Source organism: Tupaia chinensis, unplaced genomic scaffold (genome assembly GCF_000334495.1).
Source record: "Tupaia chinensis unplaced genomic scaffold, TupChi_1.0 Scaffold146140_1, whole genome shotgun sequence".
In the NCBI taxonomy this organism is placed as follows: domain Eukaryota; kingdom Metazoa; phylum Chordata; class Mammalia; order Scandentia; family Tupaiidae; genus Tupaia; species Tupaia belangeri.
In genome coordinates this window covers 3,300,060-3,322,279 of record NW_006205995.1, presented here as the reverse complement: position 1 = coordinate 3,322,279, position 22,220 = coordinate 3,300,060, and the positions used below count along the sequence as shown (strand labels likewise).

At 40.4% G+C, this 22,220-nt stretch overlaps 1 protein-coding gene across 6 annotated transcripts in view; it reads right to left on the bottom strand.

Moving 5' to 3' along the window:
• ATP8B4 (ATPase phospholipid transporting 8B4 (putative)) overlaps nt 1-22,220 on the bottom strand; it is a 276,289-nt gene that overhangs the window by 26,976 nt on the left and 227,093 nt on the right. For all 6 annotated transcript variants that reach the window (XM_006168771.3, XM_027768395.1, XM_027768394.1 and 3 more), the window contains one exon: nt 1,447-1,530. In XM_006168771.3, coding sequence (XP_006168833.1) covers nt 1,447-1,530 — 84 coding nt within the window. The remainder of the gene's footprint in view (nt 1-1,446; nt 1,531-22,220) is intronic.

The following is a 22,220-nucleotide window of genomic DNA, read 5'->3' as shown; positions in this document are numbered from 1 at the left end:
CAGGCAGAGTGGGGGTGGAGGGATTCCATCTGGTATTTCAAGTGGAAAAGGGGCTGAAATCAATGGGTTCAGGATCTACCTGGTGAGGAGTCAATACCACTTACCTAAATTTTGTGCAGGGTAAAGAATTTAGGTAGAATGAGAAAGTAGCACATTTGGCACTAACTAGGTCCTGGGGAAAACTAAAGCAATGCTTCTAGAACTTTATGTGTATGCTTAACTTGATGACAATAAGGTGCCTTCTTATAGATATATTTTTGAATTTCATCATAACCATCTTTTCCCAGAAACTGCCTTATTTTTATTATTTTATTTCACATTTTGGGAAGCCACAAAGCAACAAGAAAAGAAACACTTGCAAACAAGGCATTTGGAAGTGAATGTGCTTAATCCTTTATATCTAAGGTCTTCAGAAGTTCATTACTTTTTGTAGAATTCCACGAAATATGCCTTCACAAACTGCCCTTTTACATAAGAGAAGTGACTCACAACTGACTACAAAGCCAACAGAATGGGAGAGTGGAGGCAGCTCATAATGTGATGATTTATGTTTTGCAATAACTAGCTTTGCGCTAGAAAAATGAAGCCTAGCACACAGGTCTAACAACAGTCTGGAGAAAATCTGGTCTCCTTAAAAATACTTTAAAAAAAAATAGGAAACAAACCTTTTTTTAATAAGATATTGTAATTGTGCCATGGAAACAAACTCAGCTGGCTAGCCTTCCACTTCCCCATGGGCAGCCAGACTTTCCCCCCATCCCAGGAAGTACCTTCCAAGGCTCTGAGTGTGCCAAGGATCCACCATTTTTGTAATTGATTCCCTCTCTTCTCCCCTCTCAAGCAGCACACTGATGCTGGGCAAAGGGCTGTGCTCTTCCCCTGCGTTGCTGTGGGTTTTCACGTCCTCTCTCCCACTGGCAGGCTGCTCTACTGGCTGGCAGTTCCTGTTCTGGGGCCGTGCTAGCCAAGGATGTCTCAGTGCAGATGCTAGCCCTCTGTGCTCCAACCTAGTTCCATGACTGTCTGTCTATCACTGCAATATTCTCTACAAACACTCAGAGACTAAGGCAGCATTTCCCAGTATATAAGCACAAGACACTAGTTCTGAGGCATAGGTACTATGTAATAAATAAGTAAATAAATAAATAAGTACTGTGATACAAGTTGGGAAAATGAAGTTAGAGACCACTTTATGCAGGGACTTCTCAGAGCCTTTAGGGTAGTAATGTGGACTGTGAATCTCTGAAGAGGAAAGAAGCTGAATTTTGATCAGAGAAGCTAGGAGCAAAGGGAGATCTGGAAGGGTTTGTGATCCATGCAACATCTAATAAAACAACTGCATTCCTAGATCTCTTTCTATGAATCATATCTACTACTGAGAAGTGAGAAGCATGTAAAAGGCATAGCAGAGAAGCTAAGTTATAACAGATACAGAAAAACACGTACCTGGTCAAAAATCCCCATGGCTAAAACAGGTAGTGACGTGTAGACAATGTTAAAAAGAGTAATGAACCACTGGTCATAAATAGTCTGAAAGGAAATAACATATCAGTAAGAAAATCACCCATAGTAGTGTGAATATCCACTTTTAGGCCCCTGAGTTAAATAGCCTGATATTCTGAGGTGCATAGGAGCTTGCTTTTGTAGTTAGGTAAGAGTTCTCCTCTAGACTCTCCCTCTTATCGGTTCTGTTGTTTTAGTGCGATTCCAGATCTCTAACCTTGATTTCTTTGTCTTGAAGGTGATGCTATACCCTCCCTATAGAATGGCACTGGGGAGGGGCAGAGATGATATATTCAGTACACCTAACACCATACGGGAAACGGGAGGCCCAGACCCTCATGGTAGGTTGCTATTTCTTTCTTCAGGTTTTCACTGGCTTATAATGAATCTAATTCTAAGTAATAAACAAAATTCTAAGTAATAAACAAAGGGCTGACTAAAATTGTCAGAGGAAAATGCATAAATGAACATCCTGATCCTACAGATGGAGAGCTTTGTTTTGGACAAAGTCAGTGTCTTAGAATTGCTTTCTATTCTATATATATACAGAATATCACTGTGTATCATTACAGCATGCAAAATGAATTTTCCCAGCATCAATACACTATACATTAGTCCAGTTAAAAATATCATCATAAGTGTTATAATCAACAGAAAATTTTCCATTTTTGTGTCCCTTAAATCTTTTATTTCTTTCTTTTTCCTCTTGATTCCCTTCCAAGATAGGTGAAAATTTGTTCAAAAAAGGGGAAGTGGAGGCAGTCTTCAAAGCCCATATTCCAACCTGAACTGTTCTGATGAAGCTCCACAGGTGGACTAAGACAAACACCATGTAATTCAGACATTGAAATATACCGATGACTGGGAACCAGCAGTTAGCGTAATGGCTATGTCGCTGGACTCCCACGTAGTCGACTGTGGTTCGTGTCCTGGACCCGGTGGCTTAAAAATCTCACACCGGGCACGTGTGCGTGCATGCCCAAGATCCCGAGAGGAGAATGGAGGAGAAGGGATTGCGGCGTGACCATCCCCCCTGGGGGGTGATTTCTCACTTTCTGTCTCTATGTCTCTGTCTGTCTGGCGAGCGCACGCGCCCTACAGTGAAAATCTCTCAAAAAAAAAAAATATATATATATATACTGATGACTATATTCTGAGCAATCGTCAGTAAGGTTAGTCCCTATGGTAAAAATTAAAGAACATGAATATTCTTGCTGCCAATCATCTTATAATAGTTCAATCTTGGGAGGAAAAAAAAAGAACAGAAATGAGGAGAGAAAGAGTAGAGAGGATGGATGAGGGAAGGAATTTTATTCTTTGTGTATTTCACAGTTTAGGCCTGGAATTCATGCAGGAAAGACTTGCTCAATGTCATTCTCTTTGAGGGTAGGCTAAGGCAGGAAAGTTGACTTCTCCCACCCATACCCAAGACCAGATTTAGGCAAAGAAGCATTAGTAGGGACTATGATCAAGAGGTATATGCTTGTGTCTCAGAGTAATCACTTCTAATAATCGGTTTTTAAGTTCTCTGCATAGTAATTCCCTTTTGTTATCCTTTGTGTCCTATCAGTTTTATTGTCTGGTTTGAACTCTGCTGTAAGAATTTGAAAAGGGGATCTATGTCCAGTGATGTACTAATAAATGCTTAACAACTAGCTCTTTAAATTTTTTTAAAAGTTCTGAGTTGTAGCATTTGCCAATTTCCATGGTGTAAATATTTCTCGGTAACCATTTTCAAGCAGTAGTATCAGTAAACGTGAAACAAAAAAGAGATATGCAAAAATACACCATTGTATAGAATTTCTGCCAGACAATATAAATATATAAATATAATAATCTCAAGAGGATAAATAGTAAAACATGGTAAAATAGGAATTGACACATTGGTAGTATATTTACTTTTTAAAATTTACTATAGGGCATGTGCACTCTCCAGAGAGAGAGAGGGAAGATAGAGAGAGAGACAGCAAGAGAGAGAGAGAAAGTGAGAAAGCACTCTCCATGGAGGATGGTCATGTCACAATCCCTCTCTCCTATTTCTCCCTCCATTCTGGAGTTTGATAATGCGTGCACACACCTACACCTGGTGTGTTCCTCAAGCTGCCAGATCTGGGACTCAAACTGCATTGTCAGCCATGTAGTTGACATAGCTGCCTTAACCACACACCATAGGCTGGCCGCATAATTTTTTAAAAAATTTTTTTGAGAGGGTTTTTTTGTTTGTTTGTTTGTTTGTTTGTTTGCTATAGGGCATGTGCACTCACCAGGAAGACAGAGACAGAAAGCAAGAAATCATCTCCAAGGGAGTATGGCCATGCCACAATCCATTCTACTCCATTTTCTTCCTGGGAATTTGAGCATACACATGCACCTGGTGTGAGTTTTAAGTCACCAGGTCCAGGACTCAAACCACGATCGGCCATGTGGGAGTCCAGTGCCTTAACCTCCATGCCACCTGCTGGCCCCGTGATTTAATTTCTAATACTGGCTGTGTTTAGCCACTAGTTCACAAAGTTCCTGAAAACTTAACCATCAGTCCTTGTAAACCCGTGTGGGCCATCTCTAATATACCACTGCCCAAATCCATGCTAAGGGCAAAGTGGAACAAGGCAATAACAGCTATCAAAAGGATATTGGGCCCCATGTGGCAAGAGAGATCCTGCAGACAGACAGAGGAGTAGCCCAGAGTGTCGGCAACCATGAGAATAGACCAGAAAAACTTGCTAGCAACCTTGGAAACTCCCAAGTTAACTCTGCAGAGGTGTGTGAAACAGACCCATATTTCTGGCACTCATATAGAATAGGGACATGTGCCATAACAACTGATTAATATTAAACTTCTCCTAAGACAAAAAGGACATCTTCATCAGAAAAGATATCAGTGAGCTGAAAAGATAATGGGCAATTACCTGTCAAGATCAAGGAAAGGATTAGAACTTAACTAATTCCAGGCACAGAACGCTGCTTTCTCTCTCCAGAGACTATTTACTTCTTTCTACCAGTTGCTGAGGATGGGAGGAAGGCCTGATACTTTCTGGGCCAGGAGAGTCTGTGACTGTATTGCAAATGTAGTCAAGATGATTTAGTCTGGCTCCATCACCTCCTATCTTATCATGTTTGAAGGCCACAGGGTAAACAACTTATGCTATTGGTTATACTGCGCTTTGCACACTTGTTATGTAATTATGACTTTGCCATTTTACGCCACTGAACGCAATGGGCAGTGCATATGCAACTGTTTGGTTTTGGCAATGAGCCACTATAGTCTGCAGCCCCTTTAAGATTAAGGGAGCACCTGGTCAGCCCTATGCTCCCCTGCACAGCTCTTCTAGCTAGTCCTGCTCTGCTTGGCCTTAGTTCAGGCTGGTGAGCTCTGATGGCCTTCGTTTGGCTTGGCCTTGGCTCAGCTTGGCTCAACTCCATGTGCTGTGAGTTCTGAGAGGGAGGAAAATGCTCTGAGTGTTCTTCACACACGTTACTAGGTCCAAGAGGGAGGACATCCCTGCGAATGCTGTTTTGGGTTTTGTGAGCCTGTTAAGAGCTCTGTGAGCTCCCACTAAACTTAGCCAATAAACAACATGACATCAGTGCCTCGTGTCTTTTTCCAATTCCCTCTGTCTCTGCTCAACCCACCCTTTGGGGGGAAAAAGAACCTTGTAAAACAGTGATCTTCTGCTGGGAGGCTGCCCTTGGGTCTCAGCCCAGAGTGGGAAGTGTTTCATCATGATCTCAACCCTCGATGGGCACTGAATCTTGTCTGTTCAGCCCCATAAAACTACCAAATCACAGTTCAGCCTCTCACTTGTCTCTGTGGATCATCAGCACTCCCAAGGCACGTCACTCAGAGCAGGCCCATTCTCTAAGGTTCCAACCCAAAGTGGGGGTTTTAACAGGGTCCCAGACTCTAATTCCTGTCCATCCCAAGAGTCCACCGAACTGTAACTCAGCCTCTGTCCCTTTCTTCTAATGAATGAATGTTTCCAATTCTACTTCCATACACACACACACACACACACACACACACAGATATACAGAAATGTCTACCTCTGTGCACCAGAATACATAAAAAAAAAAAATTACTCATGGCGGTACTGGTCATAATAGCCCCAAATCAGAGACACTCATCAGGATATAGAATGGAGAAAAACACTGTGGTATAGTGATATAATAGAATACTACAGAATAATGAAAAGCAAACAACTACAGCTGTAAACACAAAACAGAAATGAATAAAAATAGATATACAATGTTAAGCAAAAGAAGCCATACACAAAAGCATGAAATACATTTAAATAAAGTTCAAAAGAATATCAATCCTTCCATGTTGTTTAGGGACTCATACAGTAAAATTATAACACAAAGCAAAAAAGCGATTATAAAATGTCATGGTAGTGGTTACCTCTAGAGGGCTGGAAAAAGGCATGACTAAGAAAACAAGCAGAGGTCCTGGGTGTTAACTGTGTTCGATTTTTTGCACTGGATGATAGTACCTGAGCATTCATCTAGGAATTTATTAAACTGACATTCATGGATGATAAGGTCTTTTTTTTTGCAGGTTTCTTAGATTTTATAATTTAAAAAGGTAAATATGTGACCTTTTATAGTCACAGCCTGATGAGACTTTGGAGACTAGGATGATTTTAAAAATCTTGATTCCCAGAGGCCAGCAGGTGGCATGATGGTTAAGGTGTTGGATTACCACATGATGGACAGCGATTTGAGTCCTGAACCTGGTGACTTGAAACTCATACTAGGTGAGACTAGCAGATGGCTTAATGGTTATGTCACTGGACTCCCACATAGCCAACTGTGGTTCAAATCCTGGACCCAATTGCTTGAAACTCATGCCAGGTACATGCGTGTGCACACCTAAAAATTTCAAGAGGAGAGTGGCGAAGAAGGGATTGAGGTGTGACCATCACAACGAGGGGAGGGGGGGAGTGATTCCTTGCTTTCTGTCTCTCTGTCTCACTCTGTCCTTCCAGTGAATGCATGCACCCTATAGCAAAAATATCTCAAAAAGAAAAGAAAAGAAAATCATTTCAGGCACATGTGCATATATGCCCAAGATCCCAGGAAGAGAATGGAGAAAGTATTGCAGCATGGCCATCCCCCTGGAGAGTGATTTCTCACTTTCCCTCTCACTATCTCTGTCTCTCTCTGGTAAGCGCACATACCCTATGACAAAAACTTAAAAATGAAAAATGAAATAAAATACCTTGATGCCTAGCCCACACCCAGGTCAATTAAATCAATATCTCTGGGTCTGGGATCTAAGGATTGGTTTTAAAATTTCTCCAGGTAGGAGCCAGCAGATGGCATAGTGGTTATGTCACTGGACTCCCACATGACTGGCCACAGTTCTAGTCCTGGACCCAGTGGCTTCGAAATCATGCCAGTCAGGTGTACATGTGTGCTCAAAATCCCAGGGGGAGACTGGAGGAAAAGGGGTTGTGATATGGCCATCCCTCCTGGTGGGGGGGGGGTGATTTCTCACTTTCCTTCTCACTGTCTCTGTCTCTCTCTCCAGTGGAAACATGCACCTTAAAAGGCAAAAACTTCTTTAAAAATATTTCCCGAGGTAACTCCAAAATGTAGCCACTTGAGAATTACACATACCCTCATTAAAAAAATAAAGGCAGAGTAGCTGATACAAATCTTCAACTATTGGTATTTGATGATGGCATCTGACTTTCTTTTTTTAAAATAATTATTTATTTTATTTTATTTATTCATTCATTTATTTTTTAATTTGACCAGAGAAAGATAGAGGGTTAGAGTGAGAGAGAGAGGAAGTGAGAAAGCAAGCCACCTGATTCAGGACTCGAAGCCTGGTCAGCCATGTGGGAGTGTCCGGCACCTTAACCACCACGCCACCTGCTAGTCCCCATTCCTCAAATGTATCAGTTCATCTCATGATTGTAGTACAGAAAATAACAGGGGAGAAAGCAGTTAAACTGCACTCTTGCGGTTTTAGGCAGAGCCTGGTGCTATCAAATCACTTCTCCAACCTCCATCTCATTCACCACTCACCCTCTGCTATGAGAGAAAATGAAGGGAAGACTCTGGGGAAGTATGGCATACTAAACTGAATAGTTGGTGGTCTGGCATAAAGTGTCCTTATCGTCACAAGCTGGCTATCATTAAAAACTACTCATTCGATAGCAACATTTATCAATTGGCACTCAATTCACAACTGGAGCAAGAAACGACAAGAAAGAAAAACCAGTTAAAGTTTCAATGAGTTTCTGCAATTTCTTGCAAGAGCTTTTGCTGTCGCTCAGAATCATAATAACTAGAAGAAAAACAGCTGTTATTTACTGAACACTTACTCTGTGCCATTTTAAGTGCTTTACATATATTAACTAAATAAATTCTAACAATCCTATGAGTTTGATGCTATTAATAGTCCACAGTTTACATATGACCAAAACAAGACTTATTCAGGTTAGGAGATTGCTCAGTGTTAGACCTTGAATACAAAGTTGTTCTAAGTGTGCTCCAGGAAACTCTTCAGGGATCCACAGGAAACTCCACAGTGCCAAAACCATTTTAATAATAATATTAATAAGTTATTTATTTGTCCTTCACTTCACTCTCTCATGTGTATATAAACTGTGTTATCGCAGCTAACTGGTACAGAAGGAAAAGTGAGAACCCAGCTGCCTTCTATTATGCCAAATAGTTTGGCAAAAGTATGGAACAATGGCACTCTTCTCATTAACTTGTTTTTGTTTTGGCAAATACAGTCATTTTTCTTAACAATATTATTTTTGTAAATATGTCACAGACCCATTACTTTTGATAAATTAATAAATGAGGGTTTAAACTTTTTTCTTCATTTTTATTTCTAGTAAGATAAATACTGATTGATGGGGTCCTAAAATCAACAAAGTCTGAGAACTGCTGGCCAAGCCAGTGTCAGAGCCAAGTTCATGTCTCTGGGCCTTACTGTCCACAACAGTGACCACTATGTGAAACCACCCCCTCTCAACCGTGGTACCACTTGTCAAGTTTCTTTGAAGGCTTCTTTCTCCACTTGTTTTACACAGTTGAAAGCATTAAATAATTACAATTTTATGTGCTGGGTTTTTTAATTTGTCTACTTTGTCATTTAAAATGGTAACGTTAAGGTCAGGAGGTGCTGCAACTGGATCCAAAGTTCTGGGTTCGCATCTGGGACCTCCCTGTGTACACCAGGAACATGTGCGTGACTGTTCCAGTCTTGCACAGGCTGAGGGTATATCATAGCATGAGGATCCTTTCATGGGTGATTTTCCTCTCCCTCCAAAAAAAATAAATGTTTAAAATACAATTACATAAAATAATATCAGCATTTATCTAGGTTAAGACCCTCCAATGGCCTCTTACTTTATTTGGAATAAATTCAGACTCTATCCTGGCTTAAGAGCCATTTCTGATGCTGTGCCTGCCTACCCCTTCAACTTCACCTCATAGTACTCTCACCCTCGCTTTCTGAGTTCCAACTTCACCTAGGGTTTCTTCAGGCTCATTCCTGCCTCAGAACGTTTGCACTTGCCTGGAATACTTTAACTCCAAGGTATATGGAGGGATCCTTTTCACTGCCCCAATGTCACCCTCTCCATGACACCTTGTATATTACTCAATTCTTTCTTAATAACAATTCTGAAATTATCTACGAATTTACTTCTGTATCATGTCCTCATCCTACTAGGATTTAATCTCCATGAAAGCAGAGACTTATTCCTAATGATAACTCTAATGCCTAGAGTAATAACTAACCAACGTTAGCGCTCTGTTAATATTTGTTGAATTCTTTTACAACTTTTTATAATGACATGTATTTACCTTCCAACTAGATATTCTCCTGTGGATGTGCCACAGGCTCCTCAACATTCTTATGCTGAGACCTGAGTTCATAGTCACACCCACTTGGCCAGGCACACATTCTATGTTCCTTATACCCATTTCTTACACCACCACATCACCTCAGCATCCAGGTCAAAAATCTGAGCTTTCTCCTTCTCTCCCAACATACCACATTAATCACTCCCTAGCCCCCTGATTTACCTATGGCCAGAGGCTTTCGTTCCTGCCCAAGCCATTTTTCACTTCTCTCCTATTGTCCCCTCTGTTGGGATGTCCATCCTCTTACTCAACCATTTCACTTCCAGGAAGCTTTACTGAGCCCTGCTACTTCCACCCCCCGGGGTTGGGTTCCAGGCCACTCTAAGCAGTCTCGTGACATCCCACACCTCACTGCTTCATAATCAGTCACTTACAATGATTTATGTGCCTTATCTCACTAGAATGTGAGTTATTTGCAGGCAGTGTGACTTATTCACTCTCGGGCCCAAGAACCTAACTCAGTGTCTGGAATGTGTTAAGTACGTATTAAAAGAAAGTTAGAGAAGCCAGCAGATGGCATGGTGGTTAAGGCACTAGACTCCCACATGGCCAACTGCAGTTCAAGTCCTAGTCCTGGTGACTTGCTTTCTCATTTTCCAGTTCTCTCTTGCTGGTCAAATGAAAAATAATAACAATGATAATAAATAAAATTAAATAAATAATTCTTAAAAATAAAAAAAATTTAGTGTTTTAAAGGTAATGACTTTGGAGTGAGCAGACAGAACTATGTGACCAGAGTAAGATACTCAATCTCTCCGAGTCTTAGTTTCTTTAGCTATAAACTGGGAATTACAGGGAGGCTGTGAGTATTCAGTGAGATGAGATAAGTGCCAGAACAGTGCCTGATGGGCAGATGGTGCTCAGTAAGTAAGCATCAATATTATGGAAGGAAGAAAAGGAGGAAAGGAGACAAGGAGGGAGGAGCACGCAAGGGTCCAAGCTTCAAGTGATGTGTTTAATGCGTAAATGACAAGATATACTTTTCCAGTAGTTATATTTTCTATGAAAATACAGAAAGCACATGCACTCACTAGAGAAGGAGAAAGAAAGAGAAAAAGCCCACTCAGTGGGGCATGGCCATGCCACAATCTTTTCTCCATCTCATCAGAATTTGGGGCACATACACATTCCTGCCTGCCATGGTTTTCAATCTGCCAGGGCCAAGACTCAAACCGTAATTGTCCACTTGAGATCCAACTTCATCGCTATACCACTGTGCTATCAGGCCCGCCCCTGAAAGTATAATTCTTAATTGAGACAACTAATCATAGATATTTATTCCTATAATAAGCTACTATATTCATAACAGAAAATTAAAATTTAAAGGAAAATGAATTATTTGATATAATTAAGCATTTCCCTCATGAATACCTAATCATATCAATCACTATTTACTTACTCTAGTTCTGGTTTTGTCTCAGGCTCTACCAAAATGTGTTATCCTGAGACTTTCACCTTAGAAACTACATTCCTGGTTATGGATATTGGCTTAGCACAGTCTAGATTTAGGGACTTTCCAAGAAATTAAACCCGCAAGCAGTATTTATTCTACAATGAGCATCTTTTTCCCCTTCCATGAAATCTCCAATTACTAAAATGGTTCCTAAGAAATGTCTCATTTCTCCTTATGGTCATTAGGTTGCTTTGGAAAAAATTTAAGGCCCCCTCTGGTGACCAGGACCAGTTAAGAAGGGCACACAGCCCAGATCAAGACCCATGAGACCCTAGTGTCTGTTTCTTCCCTTTAAGCTATGTGCATACCCTCTACCACCTCTCCCCTCATCCCATCACCACCAACACACACATTCACACACTGGTTGACCAGATTCCCTGAGGAGACACAGGCAATGAGATGACTCTTTGGGAGTCTCTGGGGGTAGGAAGCATTGGCCTGAGGATAGAGATGCTGACATTCTAATTTTGGTAAATCAAATTTATTATATAAACGGGTTTCTGAAAAAAGCATACTACTAAAGGGCCCCCATACTCCTAGGGTCAGCCATGCTGCCATTACTTCTGAAATTTGTTTTCCATTTTCTATATTCTAAATAAGAGAGAAAAACTATGCACCTATGAAATGCCATTAGTCTGCTTGGAACCTTTTACATGTCTCCTCACAGACCAGGAGAAAAGGGAGGAGGAGAGTTCCTCATTTCTCCAACTTCACCATTTTCCTATTTAAGGAAAGCTCCTCTTCGCTCTCTTTGTGGGAGCAATTTGTCAGCCTCATCAACCGTTTTATATAGAGTAAAATACTTCAGCTACAAATTACCATCTAAAAATGACTTGGACAACACAAAATCTATGATTTATAGAATGCTACATTTAAATCAACTTTAATAAGGTAAACAATTACAAAGAGCTTTTTCTCTAAGACCATTGGCCTAGTTCTTTGTTCAAATAACAGAATCAACTACCTTTTTGGAGATGTGAATTCCCTTTGTCCCCCTTTGCTGTGTTTTACAGAAGAAAGCTATGTAATGACATCGGTTGGGGTGGGGGAGGACTAAAAACATTTGCCATTTAAAGAAAACATTGTGGTAAAATAGGAGGTGCTCAGTCTCGCACATGTGTTTTTGATTTATATAATTAACAGAAACCCACTAGCAGTATCCTGGAGGAACAGCCCCAGCCTGAGCACCAGCCTCATCCTGGATTTTCTTTTTTTTTTTTTTTTTGGAGAGATTTTCGCTATAGAGCGTGTGCGCTCACCAGACAGACAGAGACATAGAGACAGAAAGCAAGAAATCACCCCCCAGGGGGGATGGTCACGCCGCAATCCCTTCTCCTCCATTCTCCTCTCGGGATCTTGGGCACACACGCACACGCGCCCGACGTAAGTTTTAAGCCACCGGGTCCAGGACGCAAACTGCGGTCTACTACGTGGGAGTCCAGCGACATAGCCACTATGCTAACTGCTGGTTCCCTCATCCTGGATTTTCTACAGAGCACATGAGGAAGGAGAGGGTGAGGGGAGCTTTGTGCCAGGTGCAGACGAGCTCACAGGTAACCAAACCTGTGGAATCATCAAAGTTTTAAGATTAGTCACACTCTGTTACGCCACTCTCCAAACTTTTCATTGTGAATTTTCTTACATAGTTTGACAGAACTCAAGTTTTTTAAGCGTTGACAAAATAATTGCTTCCATATCACAGCAGAATTAAGAAGAAGAAAAAAAAACATACACAGCACTGTATCTCACTTACAGTGATAAATTGTCATCAGATAATATTATCTCACAAGTATGCAGTGCCAATAGATGCATAGTTTCAAAGGTGAATTTCCTAAATAGGACCTCAAACAATTTCTTTGTTGGCTCTATCCCCGGTGGGGGACAGCTTATCTTTATTAAAAATCCTGAGGGCATAGACTGTTTTTAAAATAAGTTATAGGTATTAACAGTGAGCACAGATCCACAGTGGACTCTATGAAAACTATGTAAGCTTCAACAGACTGAGATAGTGCATGTTTCTGAAAAAGGATCTGTGATTCAGTTTAGAGACTTATCTGACCTTTATTTAAATCCTTCTGGTCCAGAAATCTTGCTGGAAATCACATCAGGATAGATTATATTTACTTTGTCTCCCAGTGGCAGTTCAACTGGAGTGTTTGCTGGCAGAAGGTAGCCTCAAGCTTCCAGATGATTCTAGAAGGCAGTTCCCCTAGGGGCAAGCCTGTCTTTTCTAGGGGTCTAAGTTGTGGGAGACACCCCTGAAGACACTAGCTCTCTCAGAAAGAGTTCATTTCCTCCACATAGTCATATGGGACTGAATATTTCTGGACATTCTCCTTCAGATTTCAAATAAAGCAAACATTTACTGATTAGAGATTGAGAAAAAACAGTTTCAAAAGGGGGATGGGGAAGCATGTAGGATTAGCTTTTCCAAGTTTATGACAAATCGAGCAGTCACATATCAAACGGAGTAGTTAGAGCATGGAAGGGGAAGTCAGAGATGGATTCCAGCTCTACCCTTGCCCGCTATGGATTCTCAGCTCTGGGGACTCAGGCTCCTTCTTGGTAAAATGAGGGGCTGGACTCCATCGCTGAAATTCCTGCCAGAGAAAAGACTCTAGGTTTTAGCAACACACACTTTTTGTTCTGTATCCCAGCTGTTACTCCCAGAAAAGTTCACCCAGCAAAGCAAACAAAAGGGAGTCTGGTCCTTCCCAGGCAGATTCTTTCCCCATGTGTCCAAAACCAATCCCAACAGAGGCAAAGAACTGATGTTAACCAGAGGAATGTCCGTGAACCAAGCACAACCCAGCCTGCATCATATCACACCCATCAGAGATGTCCTGCCACTTTCCCAAAGGCAGTGAATAGTCCCACCCATGAACCCTCTCAGAGCCTCGTACGCCACAGCTGGATCAGTCTGCACATCTGCCACAGCCCACCTACCAGGATATGGCACTGGCTGAAATCTACTACAGCTATCATCAGAGAATAATGGCCTGAATAAAATTCACCAGGTCCCAAAAGACAGGCCAAGGTAGTAGAGAAATAGCACATGCCACTTCATTAAATAATTAAACTGGTATTCTTGAAAGTCAACTTTGTGTTTAAAAAATAGTCTGTTTACATATGGCCAGATGTGTTCAGCTCCAGAATGGACTACTTCAAAGCAATCTGTCGAGAGGTCAAGGGAAGAACATTTAGGTGCTTATGAATCAAGCTGGGATTCGATAGATCTGGCCCTGAAACACAGCTCATTCATGACAAACATAGTTCAGAAAAACTCTTGGTGGAGAAGAAGTAAGAATAAAATGACTATGAAGCCCTTCAGCCTCAGTTTCCCATTAATGAAAATAAAATTATCCCTGGATTATAAGTTCATTGAGATAAGAACAGCACCCCTCTGTTTTACTGTTTTTGAAGGCCATTAGAGCACTTGGCCCTAAACTGGTACTTGGATTATTGTTAAATAAAAGACTATAGGTTCTGTGATGGAGAATGTTTGTGCAAGTCTCTCCCTGTTAGGACTAGACAGAGAAAGTGAATTGGGCCAACGAAGGAATGGCCTCTAAAGGGATGCAGGCTATTAGTGAATCGGCTAGACCCTGGAGTCTTTACTGGCTCCATTTCATCATGGAGCTTTCAATTCCACTGGAACAGTTTAGGAGAGGGATGGTAAGAAGTGGGAAGATCTTAGGTGGCTGGCTTTCTTCAGAAGATGGGAAGCAAACCGCTATCTAATGGGCTGTAAAGGGTAAGAAAGCCTTGTTACCAACATATGGCTTCAGAGGCCAAAGCATTTAAATTATTTTAATGGGCGGTGGGGAGGGTGACTGTGAAATGTCCACCATTCAAAATTCCCCTTTTCTGTAGACAAGAGCTTCTCCCAAATATGTTGTTTTCTTTTCGCTTGCCTCATTTTAGCACATTTTCCTTAGAAAAACAGGGCTAAGAAAAAAGCCAAAACATTTTTCACTTAAACCTGTTGCTAATCAGGCCCTTCCAGTGAAAAACAGGGAATGGAAAAAAGACAAATGATCCCTGCCAATCCCAAGTCACGCCCATAGTCAATTCTTAGTCGCACTAACATGGGGCCACAAAGACACGGGGTGAAGACTGGGGAACACCAGAGTTCTCTTCTTTTAGGTGGTAAAAATACCTGCTGCAGAACAGGCTTCTCACTGCACACAACATCATCAAGTAAGATCCCCCTGCAATGCCATGCAATTTTAAAAGGTATTTCTGAATGAGATGGTGTTAAATGGAATTTTAGAAATTAGATGTCAGCTAACTGCAGGTCAGCTAAAAGCATCTGAGGTGAGAGATTTCCTTCTTTTACTCTAGTTTCACACCTTTATGCAAACCAGGACCTAAATCCCTGCAGGACCTACTTTCAGTTCTTCAGACTTTCACTGAATTTGGAAAATATTCATACAATCACTGGCATACTAATTGAGCCCTCAAAGTCACCCCATAACTTCATGCATTTCTTCTTTTCCTATGTTCTCATAGTAATGTCAATTGCAGTATTTCTATTAGCCTTATTTATGAATTTGTTTGGCCAGAAGGTGTATGTGTGTACACCAGAGAGAAAGAGAAAGAGAGAAAGAAAGCACCCTCAGTGTAGCCCAGGCACATGGAAATCCTTTCTCTTTCCACTTATTCATCTTGTCAGGACCCTAGGCACATACAAACTTACTCAACATACATTTTTTTAGAGAGTTTTGCCTTAGGGCATGTGCACTCACCAGAGAGAGAGAGAGAGAGTGAGAGGGAAAGTGAGAAATCCCCCACTCCATACCCCGTCACCCCACCCCCAGGGGATGGCCATGCTGTAATCCCTTCTACATTCTCCTCCTGGGATCTTGGGCATGCATGCACTAGCACCCAGTGTGATTTTCAAGCCACCAGGTCCAGGACTCAAAAAGTGGTCGGCCATGTGGGAACCCAGTGACATAATCATGACATCATCTGCTGGCCTCACCCAGCACATTTTTTAAGTTTCTGGGGCCAGAATTCAAATCGTGGTCTGAATATGGGATGTGACCACCTCTGCACAGTGCTTAACCATTACACTGTATGGCCTGCTTAATACCACATCTTTATTTCACAATAAGAAAACAAGTTCTGTCACCAGCAGATGGTATAGTGTTTACATAGCTGGACTCCCACATGGTCAAACGCGATTCAAGTCCAAGACCTGGTGGCTTTAAACTCATGCCAGGCACATGGGCATGCATGGCTAAGATCCCAGAAGGAGAATGGAGGAGGAAGGACTGTGGGACTGTGGTGTGACCATCCCCCCTAGGGTCGATTTCTCGCTTTCTGTCTCTGTCTCACTGGTGAGAGCATTCACCCTATAGCAAAAATTTCTCAAAAAAAAAAAAAAAGAAAGAAAGAAAGAATGAATGAAAAGAAAAGTGAAAAGGAAAAGGAAAAGAAATAGAAACAGAAAAAAAAAAAAAGAAAGAAAAGGAAAAGGAAGCCAGTTCTAGATGACTAGGAACTTATCCTATTCTTTATTTTGTCTTATTTTCCCAAGATGACAAGTAAGTATTCCCACTACTATTTTGACATTATTTTGAAGCTTACAGCTACAAGAGAAGAAAATACTAAGTTAGAAATGACAACATCGTAGGGCCAGTAGGCAGTATGGTGGTTAAGGCACTGGACTCCCACATGGCTGACTGTGGTTTGAACCCTGGATCTGGACACTTGCTGTCTTACTTTCTCTCTCCCTCTCTGCTGAGTGTCCAAGCCCTGCAGAAAATTTAAAAATATTAATAATCTTAGATGTGTTCACTGCGACTTAGAAAAGCCCATCTTGTCCCGGTCCGCCCATCACTGAGACATCTACCCGACATGGCCTAACTACACAGGGAGCCATTTGCAGCTGGGAGAACCCTCCCAGAGCATTGCTTATCCCTTCCCCCACATGTCTTGGAACTCTCAGATGTGTTCTTTGGGACTTGGAGAAGCTGGTCTTGCCCTAGCCCCTGCGCCATCGGAACATCTACCCCAGAAGGCCTTGCTGCAAAGTGAGCCCTTTGTGGCTGAGAAGGGTGCTGCAGAGTGTGGCTCATCCCCTGCCCCATATATCTTGGCACTCTCAGGTATGTTCATTGGGACTTAAAGAAACCTGTCTTACCTCAGTACCTGTACCATCAGGACATTCGCCCCAAAAGGCTTTGCAGCATAATGAGCCTTTTGTGGCTGTGAGAGGTGCTGCGGAGTGTGGCTCATTCCCTCCTCCACATGTCTTGGAACTCACAGGTGTGTTCATTGGGACTTGGAGAAATCAATCTTGCCCCGGCCCTCACACCACTGGGACATCTGCCCCATCAATGGGCCTGGCTACACTAAGTGGCAGAGACACTGAGCTGCAGAGAACCTGTAGCTCCACCCCCGCCACACACCTCTGAATTCTCAGACTTCAGCATTTCCTAAAGTGTGTGACTCCTTCTCTCTTCCTCAATTAAAGTTCAGCAGCTCAGTCCCAAGTGGACCTGTTCTCCAGAAACTGGAAGGACTTTGAATTATCCAAATCCAGAGACAACAGTACAGGTTGCTGGGTGAGCATCAGTGAGGTAGAGCAGCAGAGAGATCGCCGATCACCTCCTCCTGCACACCTTTGAACACTCAGAATTAACTTGAAGAATTTAGGAAGAAATGTATAATTCACCTGATGATTAGAAACCATTGCAGAGACACAAGAAATACAATAAATCAAGAAAATATCTCTCCCCCAAGGGAAAACATCAATTTCTCATTATCCACAGATAATACTATGGAACTCATGGAAATGTCAGATAAACAATTCAGAATATTTATAATGACAAAATTAAATAAGATGCAAGAGAAAAGAGACAACAAACTCCAGAAGATGAATGAAAAAAGAGACAATAAGCTCCAGGATATAAGAAAGTCCTTTCACAACTTGGAAGAAGTAATAGACCCCATAAAAAAGAATCAAACAGAATTGTTAGAGATGAAGACTGTAATACAGGAAATCAAAGCCTCCCTTGAAAGTATTAAAAACAGATTAGGTCACATAGAAGATAGAATCACAAATGTAAAAGACAAAAAATCTCGGACCTAGATTACCAAAAACACTAAGAATATAACCAAGAAGAATGAGGACAGTATATGAGAAATACTAGATATCATTAAGCGCCCAAACATCTGAATAATTGGTATCCCAGGAGGTGAAGAAAATAATAAGGAAATTGATAATCCATTCCATGAAATCTTGGAAAAAAACTTTCCAAACCTTGAGCAGCATTCAAAAATCTAGACCCAAAATCACAGACAAAGATGTAATACTAAAATTGTCAATATAGAAATGTAAAGTTAGTTACCAAGCTTATCTCATCAGGTTAACATTGGACCTCTCATCGCAAACAGTGCAGGCAAGGAGAGAATGGGGAAATATATTCAAAGTGTTAAATGAAAAACAATTTCAATCAAGATTACTATACCCGGGAAGAGTATCCTTCTTATGGAAATAAAGATAAAAAAAATTTTCAGATAAACAAAACCAGAAAGAATTTACCATCTTCAGACCAGCTCTTCAATAAGTTCTGAAGGAAGTGCTTGTTATACCAGGAAAACTAAAGTCAGACAGACATAAGTAAGAAAACAAACAAACAAATAAAAAACAACCAAGAAAATGGCTGGCTAAATGATAGGAACACATCCGGAGATATCAAAATAATGTTGAATGTTAATAGATTAAATTCTATAATCAAGAGACACAGACTGGTTGAATAAATTAAAAAGCAAAAACCCTCTATTTGTTGCCTACAAGAAATGCATCTCATGGATAAAGGAATACATAGACTAAAAGTGAAGGACTGAAAAAACGTATTCCATGCAAACAGAAATTTAAAAATGGCTGGTGTTGTGATACTGATTTCAGACAACATAGGCTTTAAGACAAAAAGTATAAGGGTAGACAAAAGGGGCATTATATAGTAGTAAAAGGGCTAATTCATCAAGACATACTGCTTATAAATATCTATGCACCCAAATCAGGAGCAACCAAATCCGTGAAGGAAAAGACTGCTAGATTTTTTTGTTTTGTTTTGCTATAGAGAGCGTGTGCTTGCCAGAAAGACAGAGAGAGACAGACAGAAAGTGATAAATCACCCCCCAGGGGGCATGGCCACGCTGGAGTGCACATGCACTCGGCGTGAGTTTAAGCCACCAGGTCCGGGACCCAAACCATGGTTGACTAAATGGGAGTCCAGTGACATAGCCATTACTCCAACTCGTGGTCCCAAGACTGCTAGGTCTAAAACGAGAGATAGGTTGCAATACTCTAATCATTGGGGATCTCAACATCCCATTACTCCTTTAGACAAGATCTTCTAGACAATAAGCAAAGAAATACAGGAACTAAACAATACTATAAATAAAATGGACTTGACAAACGTCTGTAGAACTTTCTACCCTAAAAACACAAAGTATACATTTTTTCACACCCCTGCATGGAAACTTTTCAAAGATTGATAATATGATAAAGCTACAAATCAAGCCTTTACATATTCAGAGGCATAGAAACTATATCCAGCATCTTCTGTGACCATGATGGAAATAAACTTGATATTAATTTCAGGGAAAATCCTCAAAAAAACACAAACACATGGAAACTAAACAACGTATTTCTGAATGACTTCTCAACTACAGAAGAAATTAAGAGTGAAATCAAAAGATTTATGGAGATCCCGAGAGGAGAATGGAGGAGAAGGGATTGCAGCGTGGCCATCCCCCCTGGGGGGGTGATGTCTCGCTTTCTGTCTCTCTGTCTCTCTCTGTCTGTCTGGTGAGCGCACGCACCCTATAGCAAAAACCTCTCCAAAAAAAGAAAAAAAAGAAAAAGATGGAATGGCGGCAAGTAGACAACATAACGTCATGCCTCAGGGAGTTGGAAAAACAACAACAACAAAATTTTTTTTTAAATGCCAGAGAAAAGAAATAATAAATATTTGAGCAGAAATAAATAAAACAGAAAATAAATGAACTATACAGGAAAAAAATGAAAGCAAAAGCTGGTTCTTTGAAAAGATTTGCAAGATCAATTGACATACCATTAGCTAGACTGATTAAGAAGAAAGGAACCAAATTAATCAAATTCACAATGAGACTGGCAATATTACAACAGACAAAATAGAAATTCAAAACATCATTAGAGGATATTATAAACAACTACATGACAACAAACAAGAGAACCTGGGTGAGATGAACAAATTCCTGCGCACATATAATCTACCATGATTGAATCAGGAGTGTGTAGAAAGCCTGAATAGACCCATAACAAGCAATGAGATTGAATCAGTAATAACTTCCCAACAAAGAAAAGCCCAGGTCCTGAAGGCTTCACGTCTGAATACTACAAAACTTTTAAAGAAGACTTAATCCCCATTCTATTCAAACTATTTCAAAAGATCCAAAGGGGAGGAATCCTCTAAAACTCATCTTATGAAGCCTCTATCAAGCTCATCCCCAGAACAGATAAAGACATCACGAAAAAGAAAAATTACAGATCAGTATCTCTAATGAATATAGATACAAAAATTTTCAACAAGATATTAGCAAATCATATTCAACAATATGTATAAAAGATTATTCATCATTACCAGGTAGGTTTTATTCCAGGAATGCAAGGGTGGTTCAACATACACAAAACCATAAATGTAATACACCATAGTAAAAGAAAGAATGATAAAAACCATATGATCATTTTAATTGATGCAGAAAAAGCACTCAATAAAATAGAAGATTTCTTCATGATTAAGGCACCAAAATTGGCATAGAAGGATCATTTCTCAACACAATAAAAACCATATATGAAAAACCTATAGCCAATATTATATTGAATTGGGAAAAGCTGAAAGCTTTTTCACTAAAAACTGACACTAGACAAGGCTTCCCACTTTCTCCACTCCTTTTCAATAGAATGCTGGAAGTCTTAGCCAATGCCATCAGAAAAGAGAATAATTTAAAAGGTATTCAAATAGGCAAAGAAGAGTTGAAAATATCTTTATTTGCAGATGACATGATGGTATACTTAGAAGACCCAAAGCTATCCATGACAAAACTTCTCAAAGTAATAAATGAAACAGTAGAGTGGCAGAATATAAAATCAATAATGAAAAATCGATAGCATTTTTATATATGAACAACAAGCTGATCAAATTAGAACTGAAAAAGAAATTCCTTTTACCATAGCCACAAAAAATATAACATACTTAGAGATAAACCTAACCAAAGAAGTCAAAGAACTTCACAAGGAAAACTACAAAAATCTTTAAAAAGACACAAAAGGACACAAAAAAAGTGGAAGGACATCTCATGTTCCTGGATTGGAAGAATTAATATAATCAAAATGGCAATTCTACCCAAATTAATCTACATATCTAACACAATTCCGATCAAATTACTGGAGACATTCTTCACAGATCTAGAAAAGACAATCATAGAATTGTCTGGAATCTTATAAAAGACCCTGTATTGAAAAACAAATGCTGTGCAAGAAGAGTGGAGTAGGTGGCACCTCACTCCCTGACCCCAAAATATATTACAAATCTGTGATAATCAAAACAGGCAATCTACATATCTAACACAATTCCGATCAAATTACTGGAGACATTCTTCACAGATCTAGAAAAGACAATCATAGAATTGTCTGGAATCTTATAAAAGACCCTGTATTGAAAAACAAATGCTGTGCAAGAAGAGTGGAGTAGGTGGCACCTCACTCCCTGACCCCAAAATATATTACAAATCTGTGATAATCAAAACAGGCTGGGGGGCGCCCGGCGGAAGCCGCGCGGGGCGCGGAGACTCCAGAAGTAAACCCCAAAACATACAGTGATGTGATTTTGACAAAGGATATTAGTCAATCCAGTTGGAAAAGGAAAACCTCTTTAGCAAATGGTGCTGGAAAATGAGTATCCACCTGAAGAAAGATTAAACTGAACCCCCATCTTTCACTATGAAAAAAAAAATCAACTCAAAATGGATCAAAGATCTAAACCTAAGACAACAAACTGTAAAACTACTGCTGAAAAACACTGGGGAAACTCTGGGAGTCATTGGGAGTGGGCAAAGACTTTAAATAAGACCTCCAAAGCACAGACAATAATCCCAAAAATAGACAAGTGGGATTACATCAGATTAAGAAATTTATGCACAGGAAAAGACATAGTAATTAGTGTGAATCTACAACCCTCAGAATGGGAGAATATTTTTGTAAACTATGCCTTAGATAAGGGACTGGTAACCAGAATACCCAGGAAACTCAAGTCGCTTACCTGAAAAAAAAAAAAAAAAAAAAAAAATAACCCAATTAAAAAATGGGAAAAAGGGGAAA